Source organism: Podarcis muralis, chromosome 3 (assembly GCF_964188315.1).
Source record: "Podarcis muralis chromosome 3, rPodMur119.hap1.1, whole genome shotgun sequence".
Taxonomy (NCBI): domain Eukaryota; kingdom Metazoa; phylum Chordata; class Lepidosauria; order Squamata; family Lacertidae; genus Podarcis; species Podarcis muralis.
The window spans coordinates 83,498,299-83,510,037 of NC_135657.1; the positions used below are offsets into that span (position 1 = coordinate 83,498,299).

The 11,739-nt window shown below is 44.0% G+C and overlaps 1 protein-coding gene across 1 annotated transcript; it reads left to right on the plus strand.

Annotated features, from left to right (window-relative positions):
• The first annotated feature begins 917 nt into the window (after positions 1-917).
• On the plus strand, positions 918-10,148 carry CGAS (cyclic GMP-AMP synthase). The gene is made up of 5 exons (XM_028722766.2): positions 918-2,141; positions 2,780-3,011; positions 4,295-4,549; positions 5,165-5,267; positions 9,777-10,148. Exons 1-5 carry the CDS (start codon positions 1,056-1,058, stop codon positions 10,117-10,119), a joined length of 2,019 nt encoding a protein of 672 aa, XP_028578599.2. The 5' UTR covers positions 918-1,055; the 3' UTR covers positions 10,120-10,148.
• The last annotated feature ends 1,591 nt before the right edge of the window (positions 10,149-11,739 follow it).

Below are 11,739 nucleotides of genomic sequence, written 5' to 3' on the forward strand. Positions count from 1 at the left end.
GTTTCCGGGTCATGTGGCCAGCATGACTAAGCCGCTTCTGGCGAACCAGAGTAGTGCACGTAAATGCCATTTACCTTCCCGCCGGAGCGGTACCTATTTATCTACTTGCACTTTGACATGCTTTCGAACTGCTAGGTTGGCAGGAGCAGGGACCGAGCAACGGTAGCTCACCCCGTTGTGGGGATTCGAACCGCTGACCTTCTGATTGGCAAGTGGTTTAACCCACAGTGCCACCCGATATATATATATATAAATAGTTCCTGTGCTCTCTCCCATCCTTTTGTTTCCAGCCTCTGGTATTCAGAAGCATCAAGTCTGATAGTGGCTAGTAGCCATCAGTAGCCTGCTATTCCATGAATTTCTGCCCATCCATGGGCATAGTCCAGGGGGGCAGCTATCCCCCCTAGATCAATACAAACATGAGGTTCTGCCCCCTCCAACAAAAGCCTGCCTCCCCTAACAAAAACCCTGGCTGCGCCCATCCACACTTTCCTTTGTGCCATGATTTATGGCCACAGGATCAAGGGGCTTATTTTTTGTCCCACAGCTTTCACCAAGAAAACCTGCTGTTTACTGCAAATGAAAATGTGGATGGGCCCTTTGCCTATTCCTCTTTTAAAGCTACTTAGGTTGGTGGCCTTCACTGGTTCCTGGGGGAAGGAATTCCATAGTTTAGCTGTGCCTTGCATGGAGATGTACTTTGTTTTGCCTGCTTTGAATGTCCCCACCTTCAACTTCATTGAATGCCTTCCAGCTCTAATGCTATGAGGGAGGCTGCAGCGGGGACTTTCCTCTAGCCACTGTCTCCATGCCTCGCATACTTCTACTGTATAAACTTCTCTCGAGTCATGCCGCGTCTCGCTCGCCTTTTCTCTAACTGCCCTCGTACTTCCTCAAAGGGGACTTGCTCCATGCCTGACTTGACTGGGCAACCCAAAATAAGGAAGACGGGGAGGGAGGGAGCAAGCTGGTTCAGACACGCTCCCCGCAGCCCGGAGCAGCTAAGTTTCGTTTCTCCTTCAGGATGCGGCCGTTCACGTGGCTAGCGGGTTCATATGTGGCGGGGCGGGCGCGGGGCGCCGACACAGGAGACGCTGAGCTCCGCAGCGAGGACATCTTTTTCGGGCGCCATGGGGCGCGGTGGAGCCGGGAGAGGCGCGAGGAAGGGCGAGGCGGCCCCGGCAGCGAAAGGGGACGGAGGCACTGCGGGATCCAAAGGGCGAGGGGAGGGCAGACGGGGCAACGAGGGAGACCGGCGGGCATCGCAGCAGGCGGGGAAAGGAGTTGCTGCCTCAAGTGGGAGGAAAACGTCCCAGAAGAAGAAGGAGCCGGACCAAGCTAAGAGCAAACTTGCTCCCGAGGAGCCTGGCTTGCGGCAGGCGCTGGGAAAGCTCGCGCTCGGTGCAGGGGAGCGCGCCGACGCCGAGGAACCCCTGCAGGCAGCGAACGGCGCTGCTGCCCAAAGTGGGAAGAAAGGCTCCCAGAAGGAGCCGCCGGATCAGGGGAAAGCCGTAGGGGGGGCCCGGAGGAAACTGAAGAGCACAATTGCTCCCGAGGAGCCTGGCGCGAACGGCATCCCAAGCCTGATACAGGCGCTGGGAATGTGCACCATCTTGGCAGAGGAACGGCCCAAAGCCGAGGCAGCAAACGGCGCTGCTGCCCCGAGTGGGAAGAAAGCTTCCCGGAAGGAAAAAGGCGCGCAAAAGGCGCAGGAAGCCGAGCCGGCTATGTGTGCTCTGGTAAAAGTAGAGCCCGCCCCGCGAGGAAGCGCAGTAGTTGCCCCCAACAAGCGGGTCGCTTCCCAGAAGGCGAAGCCTCTCCCCAAAGAGGAGGAAGAAGTCGGCCAGCCAGGCAAAGAAAGCGCCTCCACAGGGAGGAGAGCGTCCCGAGAGAGAGAGCAGGAGAAGGCGGGGAAGGAGGCCGGCGCCCGAGGGAAGCTGCTTCCCAAGGAGCCTGGCCCGAGGGGCAACCGCAGCTTGAGGCAGGTGCTGGAGAAGCTTAGGCTAGCTAAAGAGGAGCGCTCCATTGCCGCGCAGCTGGTTAACAAGGTCAGGGACATCCTGGTAAAAGCAATAAAGAGTGAAGCGTGCTTCTCCTGCGTCGAAGTGCTGGGCACCGGCAGTTACTACGAGCGCCTGAAGGTAATGGAAGATGCAGTGCTGGAGACTGCTCGGGGCATCTTTCCTTGCACCGGTCCAAAAGCTGCCAGATCCCAAACCTTAAAAACACTGTAGTCGTGGATGCTGAGATTTGGGGATGATGTCAGCATTATTGCCCTCCTGTTGAGGCTTCTGGAAAGTACGTCTATGTGGCGGTCCTCCATGCAGCTGGGGAGTTTGAAAGCACTTTATCCCATCGCTTTTCTCGGGAAAACCCGTTTACCACTGAATCAGAACAAATGTCAGTTTTCTGAAGATTGACGTTTGTTCCTATTCAGCAGTAAACAGCGGGTTTTCCCAGGGAAAGCATGGGGCAAAAGAAAGACCTCTCATTGTAGCTATGGGGTGGGGGAAAGCATTTTTGCCCCAGATGAAGCCTCCAGAGGGGTGCCATTGAGGCTGCCAGCCTGTGTGGGTGTAAGCAAATGTGTGTGGGTTTTGATCACTATTATGCACCTAGCAAGGGTCTTTCAAATGACATGACTGTACAGAATCACTTTTCAGTGGTTGTCTCCAGAGGGCTGGAAGGATGACCTTTAGTCTGGAGTCATGAGAACACAAGTTATTAACACATTCTGGGACATAGTAAATTGTGAGAAATATTTTTGTCTGTCTTGCAGATTTCTAACCCAAATGAATTTGATATTATGCTCAAAGTACCAGATATGAGAGTTGAACTAGAACCCTGCAATATTGCTGCTTCTGGTGCTTTCTTCTATGTAAAATTGAAAAGGAACCCTGGAGAAAAGGCCTATCTAGCTAAATTTTTAGATGACAAAATGCATCTTTCATCTTCTGATATGCTGTCAGCACTGAGGAACATTATTGTAGAAGAAGTAAAAAAAAATAAGGGTAAGTATTCATTACATTAATTTTTTTCCTTCCTCTTCAGAGATAAGCAACCTTCCTCAAATACTGTGTGCAAACAGATGAATGCTCTCTAGTCCCACTGAAATTTATAGGTCCAATTAGAAATAATAATGTAGGATTTCTGCAATGTAATTGGAAAACTCAGCTGCTTGAAATGGAAGATTAATTTGATAAGCAGAAAGTTAAACATCTATTTTAATAGAAACATTAGCTTGATAAGCAGAAAGTAACTAGTCATGTTAATTTTAAATGCTGAACACCTGCCATTTTTGCCATAACAAAAAGTTAGCTGAACTGAAATATTTGGTTAGAAGAATGTCAATATAAAAATTCCTTTGTATTGTAAACATTTACTATACAAATTGGATATTATTTTTATTAGGAAACATTAAATATTGTGTATTTTAAGAGATAACCCAAAATATACTGCAAAGAATTCAACATCACCCTTTTCCAAATGTTCTAGGAGCACAAGCTTATCAGCTCGCCCAATGGAGCTATCTCCCCTCTCCTCCCTGTTCTGGAAGTTCTTCCACCCACCTCTGAGCCTATTTGGAGGGGTGTACTTGGGGAGCAGACGGCAGACAAGACCTGTTGCACTGGCAGAAATCCTTGTGCAGGCTTCCACTAGCCAGGCCTGTTAGTTGAATCCAGCCTACAGCTTCCTTAATAATTGTGTTATACAGTGGTGCCTCGCAAGATGAAAAGACTCCGTTCCGCGATTCTCTTCGTCTAGCGGTTTTTTCGTCTTGCGAAGCAACCCAATTAGTGGCTTAGCGGATTAGCGCTATTAGCGTCTATTAAAGGCTTAGCGGCTTAGAAAAAGGGGGGGAAAGGGGGGGAGGAAATCGCAATACTTGCAAGACGTTTTCATCTTGCGAAGCAAGCCCATAGGGAAAATCGTCTTGCGAAGCAACTCAAAAACGGAAAACCCTTTCGTCTAGCAGGTTTTCCGTCTTGCGAGGCATTCGTCTTGCGGGGTACCACTGTATTCTTGTTCACCACATAGTGTTTAAATTGGAATTTAGTTTTTTGTCGCAGAGTAAGAATATCAGAACTGTAGTGCCACTACCACATTTTTTCCCCCAAGGTCTGTGTTAGCTGCTGGCATTAAGTGCCATAACTGAAGTTGATGCTGCTTACTTGGCTATATTGTTTTAAGTACATATTCTTAACTTCCTGTTCAAATCATTGTGAGGTGGGGAAATCTTAATGAAACACAATGAAATTGGTTTGGATTGGATTGTTGCTGTTGCTGTCAACAGATCTGAATGGGGAAGTGCATGTAGAGAGAAAGAAGCCTGGATGCCCAGCAGTAACCGTTCTCATTGGAAAGCCTCCCTCCGTTATATCAGTAGATATCATTCTTGCTTTGGAATTTCGGCACCGGACCTGGTGTGAAAGTACAAAGAATGGCCTGGATATTACTGGATGGCTAGGAAGAAAAGTAAAGAATGCCTTTTTAAATGAACCACTCTACCTCGTGCCCAAGATTGCCAAAGATGGAAAGTGCTTAATAGGTACTAAAGCTTATCTTTGGCTAAATACATAATGCACAAAGTCATGTCACTGTATCAGGTATTCTAGCTGTTGTGTGATGGTAGACTATTTTCAAGAGACTACATTAATTGGTTATTCTTTCTATGTGCTGTAAAGAACAACAAATGTTTTGAAGTACCAGGGTCCCTGTTCTGTTATTTCTTAAGAAAAGAGACTCCTTCTTTAAAAGAATATTAAAGCTGGGCAAGAGTCAGCAGACCAATCCTAAAGGCACAATTGAACAACAGTGGGATAAGCTCTCTGCTTCATGGTAGCTAAACTTCCTATACAAGCAGAAAAGTGAAGAACTGGGTTGTATTCCTTTTTCCAAGGCTAAGATACCACTTGACTTGGATTTTGCTCAGCATATCTATACACAGTGGCAGGATTTAGGCCAGAGCCAGCACAAGGGCAAAAGTAGTGCATTTCCACAGCTGAAAGTTTTTGCTTATGAGTTTCAGTGTTCATATAGTAGCTTAAAGGGTCACAAAATCTGTCACTAATAAACAGTTAAAAAATAGCTCAATCAACATGTTCTTTAAAGAGAGATTTCCAATATTTTACATTGTTTCTTTTTTTAAAAAAAAACACCTTAGAAAACACTTGGCGACTCTCTTTTTCACATATTGAGAAGGCTATAATGACTAATCATGGCAACTCAAAGACCTGTTGTGAAAAAAATGGACAAAAATGCTGCAGGTTAGTATCTTTAACTACTGTTTTCCTATTTGTTTTGTCAGTTTTAGCCACTATATAAGTCTAGAAAATGCTTAAGAAACTGGGAAATTGTAAGGATTTATTGGCTACAACTCTCAACTAAATGTACTGCCAAACTATCGTTTAGAGCAGGGGTCTGCAACCTTTAAAACAAAAAGAGCCACTTGGACCCGTTTCCAAAGGAAAAAAAAACTGGGAGGCGCAAAACTCGTCATTATAAAAATAACCTTTTTGTCACTTTTTAAATTATTTCTTTGTTTGACCCCTCAGAATTACTCCTCCTCATAGAAATAAATGTTAAATTAACAAGTTACCTTTTTGTGTGTGTGTTCTTCACTCCCCTTCAAAACAGTGACCAGCGTACATGCCCCCTTTCAATGCAGTGACCAGCGTACATGCCCCTTACAATGTAGTGGGCGGGCGGGCGGGAAAGTGACGTCGGGACGGTGCGTGACTAATGCACACACCGCCCCCATGCGACGTCACAGCCAGTACAGCGCCCGCCACAGTGGGGAGTGTCGGGGCGCACAATGCGCCTCCTCCCCTCGCTAGTATCTGCCCCGGAGCCGCGGCAAAGGTGTAAAAGAGCCACATGCGGCTCCGGAGCCGCGGGTTGCAGACCCCTGGATTAGAGGTATAAAATGGATGTAGTGCCAAAATTCTGAATCTCCATAGGCTCAAATCAAGAATGATTGAATATGGTAAAACTCCCTGTGACAACTGTCTAACACATGGGTCGGCAAACTACGGCCCCAGGGCCGTATCTGGCCAAATTGCCTTCTGGATCTGGCCGCAGACGGCCCGGGAATTGCCGCTGACCGTTCAGCCTGTGCCATCCCCCCCCCCCACGTGGTGGTGCCTCCTTCCGGCTTCTCCCTGCCCTGCCTAGAGCTGAGAGGAAGGGGAAGGGCTTCGTTGGGGCCAGGAGCAGCTGTGTGAGTGCTTGAGCAGCCATCATTTAAAGCAGCCCCTCTCCAGAGCACTTCCAACCACATATGCAGAAGGGAGACCTTGGTGCCAACAGAGTGACACTGTGTCACTCCACAAGTGGAGGTTGCCAAGAAGCTATTGAGGTTGTTAGGATGGGCAGAGAGACACCTACACCTCATTTCTATTCCTTCAGCACAAAGGGAGTTTGGATTGCTCTGTTAATCTCCCAGCTATTGTTGGTGACTAACAAGAGCCTATATTAAAGAATGTGCACTTAAATCAGCTGGCATTCACTGACTCTGAGGTAATTATGTTAGACTAATAAACTATGATTTATTGTACAGAGAGTGAGCATTGTGCCTGTGCAAAACTTTTGAGTTTGGGAAATAACACTTTTCTGTTGCATCTAAGCCAGGAAACCATGGTTTAAACCTATATATAGCAAGTATCTTCAATCAGGACCCACTTTTTCCCCTTTCCTTTTTTAAATTGTGCTTTATTGATTTTAAAAACAATACGGCACAAAGCAATCAACAGAAAGAAAGGAAATAAAACATTCATTCCATGCTTTATTCTTATTGTAGGTGACATTTTGTGATCATGACCTCCAGTCTCCCCATTGTGATTCCCAAGTTACATTCTTCAACTAGGATAGACTCTATATACGTCCTATTAAATTTTTGGTCAGTGACATCTCGGAATTTTGCTGATAATCTATTTAGTTCTGCACATTCTCGCATTTTGTTCTGCCAATCTAGTTTTGATGGGATAGCATCTCTTTTCCAGCCCTTTGCAATTAAAATTCTAGCTGCTGTTGCTGCATACATGAAAATTCTCTTAAATTTCCTTGGGATTTCATTGCTTATTCCTAGTGAAGGCTTAAGGCTTCTTGAGGAGGGAACATTTAAACATTTTCTTAAGTTTGTTGTATATTATCTCCCAGAATTCTCTGATTTTTTTTTTGTAGTTCCACCACATGTGGATCATTGTGCCTTCTGCCTCCCTGCATTTCCAACATGTGTTTGACCTAGATTTAACCATTTTGGCCAGTGTTAAATACCACCTGTTGAGCATTTTCATGCAGTTCTCTTTTAGATTATAACACGCAGTGAATTTTATATCTTCCCTCCATAGCTTCTTCCATGATTCCGTTTAGATGTTATAACCAAAATCCCTAGCTCACTGTACCATTACTGATTTTACTTCCTCCTCCTTGACCTCCCAGTCAAGGAGAAACCTATACATTTTAGAGAGTGGTTTGTATTTAGTTTGGATCAGATCTTTTTGGAGTCTCAAAGGATCTGTGGAAACACCCAATTGTTTGTCCTTTTGGAAAGTGTCAAGTCAGTTGAAAATATTGCATCCAGTCTGTTAGGTGGTTTCGGATTCTTAAAATTTTTCGAGTTTTAACTTATTTTCTTTTTCTTCCAGCAATTCTTTATAGGTTGCCCAATTACCTCTCATATTTTTCTTTTTAACCAAGAATGCCTCTGTCGGGGACAGCCACCAAGGCATTTTGGGTTCTAGTAAGGCCTTATATTTGGCCCTCACTGTATATAGAGATTTCCTAACCACATGGTTTAAGAAGCTTTTATGTACTTTGACCTTCTCATAACCCAAATAAGCATGCCAGCTGTATCTATTGTCAAATCCCTCTAGATCCAGCAAATCCGTGGTTTGCAGTGTCAACCACTCCCGGATACAGGAAAGGCAAGCTACGGTACTTCATGTTAGTTTCAGATATGGTAGTGCAAAATCTCCCCTCTCCTTTATGTTGATTAATAATTGGTGCTTAATCCTGGGGTTTTTGACATTCCAAGTAAATCCTTCTGCCAGTCTTTGAAGCAGCTCGCTGTTCCTATCACCCGGATAGTTTGAAACAAAAAGATCATTTTTGGAAGCATACTCATTTTTATCATAGAAATTCTTCTCTAAAAGGAAATATTTAGCCTACGCCAAATTTCCAAATTGTTTTTTATCTCCTTCTAGGTACTGACATAATTATCTTGAAATAAATTGATGTTCTTTGCTGTGAGCCATATACCCAGATATTTAACTTTTTTACTGATTTCCAAGCCACAAATCTCTCTTTTTTCCCTGAACCTCCATATTTTTAACTAGTAATTTATTTATTTTTGCTTGAAGCCTGCCACCTCTCCAAATTCATTTATCAATTCTAATGTTCTTAAGAAGTTTTCTTTTGGGTTCTCTGTAGTTAAAGCTTTTAGTTCGTAAGATTTCCCTCCTATTACTACACCTCTTATCTTCTCACCTTATCTTATCTTCTTGTTTAGGATTTCCAGTACTAAAATAGCAATGGGGGCAGGGGGCATCCTTGCCTTGTCCCCTTTCTTATGTTACAGCTATCTGTGATGTTGCTATTTATAATGAGTTTTGCTCTCTTCTCCGTATAGATTGCCTCTGTTCCTCTGCAGAAGATATCTCCAAATCCCATTAGGTTAATTTGTGTTTTCATAAAGCTCCATGAGATATTATCAAACGCCTTCTTTGTGTCTACTAGCATGAGAGCTGCTGGTTTGTCATTTCTGATTTCTAGGTACCCCAGTATATTAATAATATTTCTTATATTACTATTCATTTGTTGTCCAGGGAGAAAGCCCGCCTGGTCTTCATGGATTATTTCTCCCAGAGTCTTTTTTAATCTCTCTGACAGGATGTGTGCAAGAAGTTTACAGTCATTGTTGAGTAATGAGATTGGTCTGTAGCTTGAAATAAGTGTTAGGTCTGTCCCGTTTGGGAATTAATGTAACAAATGCTTCCTTCCATTTCTCTGGTGTTACTCCTTTGGCTAGTATATAGTTCATTACCTCTTGTAAAGGTCGTGATAGGGCTTCTTTCGGCTTCTTATAATGGCAGGCTGACAGTCCATCTGGACCCAGTGACTTCCCTGGTTTCACATTCTTGATTGCTTGTTGAATTTCCATGGCTGTAATTGGTGCATTAAGATGTTTAATTATTTCACTTGGAATTGCTGGAAGATTGATATAGTTTAAAAATTCTCCGATCTCCTCGCAATCAGGAACCACTTTTAACCCATTCCTTCATCTTCTGTCATGTATTTCCATGATGGTAGTGCTCATGTTGCAGCCTACTATTGGGTCCTATCCTACCTTTTAAAGATTCAGTGCTATATAGTAATAGGAAATTATTTTCTGAATGTTGATCCTTACATAGCCAAAATAACTATCTCCTTTTCTTCTTTTTCATCTCTCACCACTGCCATCCCCTCTAGCTCAGAGTCAGCACTTAACTAGAGGGCATGGCAGTGGTGAGAAATGAAATGTATATATTTAAAACTTGATGATGTGAGGAAGGCAATTTCTAGAAGCATTTATGGAACTGAAGATGAAAGCACATCCAAGTTACTTGTGGCAAATGTTAAGCTATGCTATCTAAAAGTCCAACACAGTCCATCTAATAGCACAACCTGTCCCAAGCAGGTCTGTGTATAGCAAATATCCCTGTTAAATCAATTGTTCCTAGTAGGATGTGTGTTTCAGAATAACATATTTCACAGTGTTTTTTATTATTTCCCAACAGGAAAGATTGTCTTAAGCTTCTGAAGTATTTGCTGGAGCAGCTTAAAACAAAACATGAAAACAGAAATCAGTTTGAAAAATTCCACTCTTACTTTGCCAAAACTGCCTTTCTTCATGCATGTACCAAGTGGTCCCGTGATGATGAATGGCTTGCAGCAAATTTTCACGAATGTTTCAACAGACTACTGGATTATTTCGTGGGTTGTCTCAGAGCGGCCGAGTTAAAACACTTTTTTATACCTGAGTTCAACTTGCTTCAGACAGTTGAAAAGACAAAATGTAATGCACTTGCAAAAGTAATTGAAAGTGAGCAAAACAATATGTTTCCTATATTTTTCCTGTAACTTTAAAATAAAGAGCTACGGTACTTGAATTCATGCAAAGAATTATGAATGAAATTGAAACTATGGGTACTCACCTGAAAGGATTACAAGGACATCACAAAGTGGGATATCATTATGCTTCTACTTGCTTGAAAGGCAGAAAACACTTGATAATTGTGAGTTGCCCCTCCCGCAAAGTGACCACCTTCTTGCCAAAGCATAAATCAGACTTAGTAACTCAAATACACCAAAACCAAATCAGATGAATACATCAACAGTTTGATCACCCTTCCAGTAATTATTTGTTGAAGATGTGAGTTTTACACTTGTGCCTTAGTACTATAGCAGGGGTGGCCAACTCCCAAAAGACTGTGATCTACTCACAGAGTTAAAAACTGGCAGTGATCTACCCCCTTACCTTTTTGGGGGTTCAGGTCAGTTGTTGAGCTTTCTTTAGGGAGGAGGAAAGCTCATTTTTGGGGGGTGCAGGGCAAAAATGTGGTCTACCAGTGATCTACCACAGACATTCAGTGATCTACCTGTTGGATGTGCCTGCACTATAGGTATCTACCTGATAAACATTGGAAGTACAATCCAGAGAACCATTGCCGCCACACCAAAACTCCTGGTTTTAGTGGACGTAAGACCAAGTGATCGGCAACAAGTATGCAAAGTAAAGAATTTCTCCCAAGAATTGACCAGACAGGGCAAAGACTTTTGCAAGGTTATCATGGTCCTGGGTTGTTCAAGGCCTTGTATACCAATAGCAAAACCTTAAACCTGTCTTGGTAGTATTTAAGCAGCCAGTGCAATTCAGCACAGGTGTTTCACACTGTCAGTTGGGCACCACCTGCGGCAGCCTTGCTAAAGTATTCTGCACTAATTGCAGCAGATACAGCGTACTGGGTTACCGCAATCTGGAAGTTGACATTGCCTGAAATATTGTAGCTTTCACACCATCCGTAATTGACAGGTGTCCTAGCTAGTGGTCACTTTGGCCTCTGGTGACAAAGTTAGATGTACTCTGAAGCAATGTACCTGCTCTTTTAGAGGGAGTGCAATCACGTTCAGAAGATGGCAACTGACCTATTTCCCTGATCTGGAAAACCACTCATCTACAGCCTCAGTCCTACCAGGATTCAAGTTGGCCTTCCAGCCCACCATTGTGCACACACACCAGTCCAGCTACTGCAGGGCCACATCTTTCTCCATATCAGAGGGTTGGGTGTCAGCATACTGATGACATAATGCTCCAATTCCCCTTATGGCTGCTCCCCCAATGGCTTAATATAACTGTTGAATGGTATGGGAGATAAAACTGCCCTGAGGAATTCTCAGCATAACTACAATGGGGCTGAAGCCCATTCTCTCAGTGTTACTTTCTGGAGCCAAGTGGAGATAGGCATGGGACAACTTACTGCACCCCATGCATAGCTTAGGCTATCGCTGGTAGCTGGCAGGCAAGAAAAAGGTTGGACAGTGATTGCTGTCCTCTCACAAGCAAGCTCACATGCACATACCCTTTTGAGAAGGCCCAGTAGGTGCTGTGAACAAAACCCCATGGAGAGTAGGAAACTTGAGACTTATGTGGGTTTTAAAGTTAGTGGCCAGCAGTTATGACGTTACCTCATGGGGGTACAA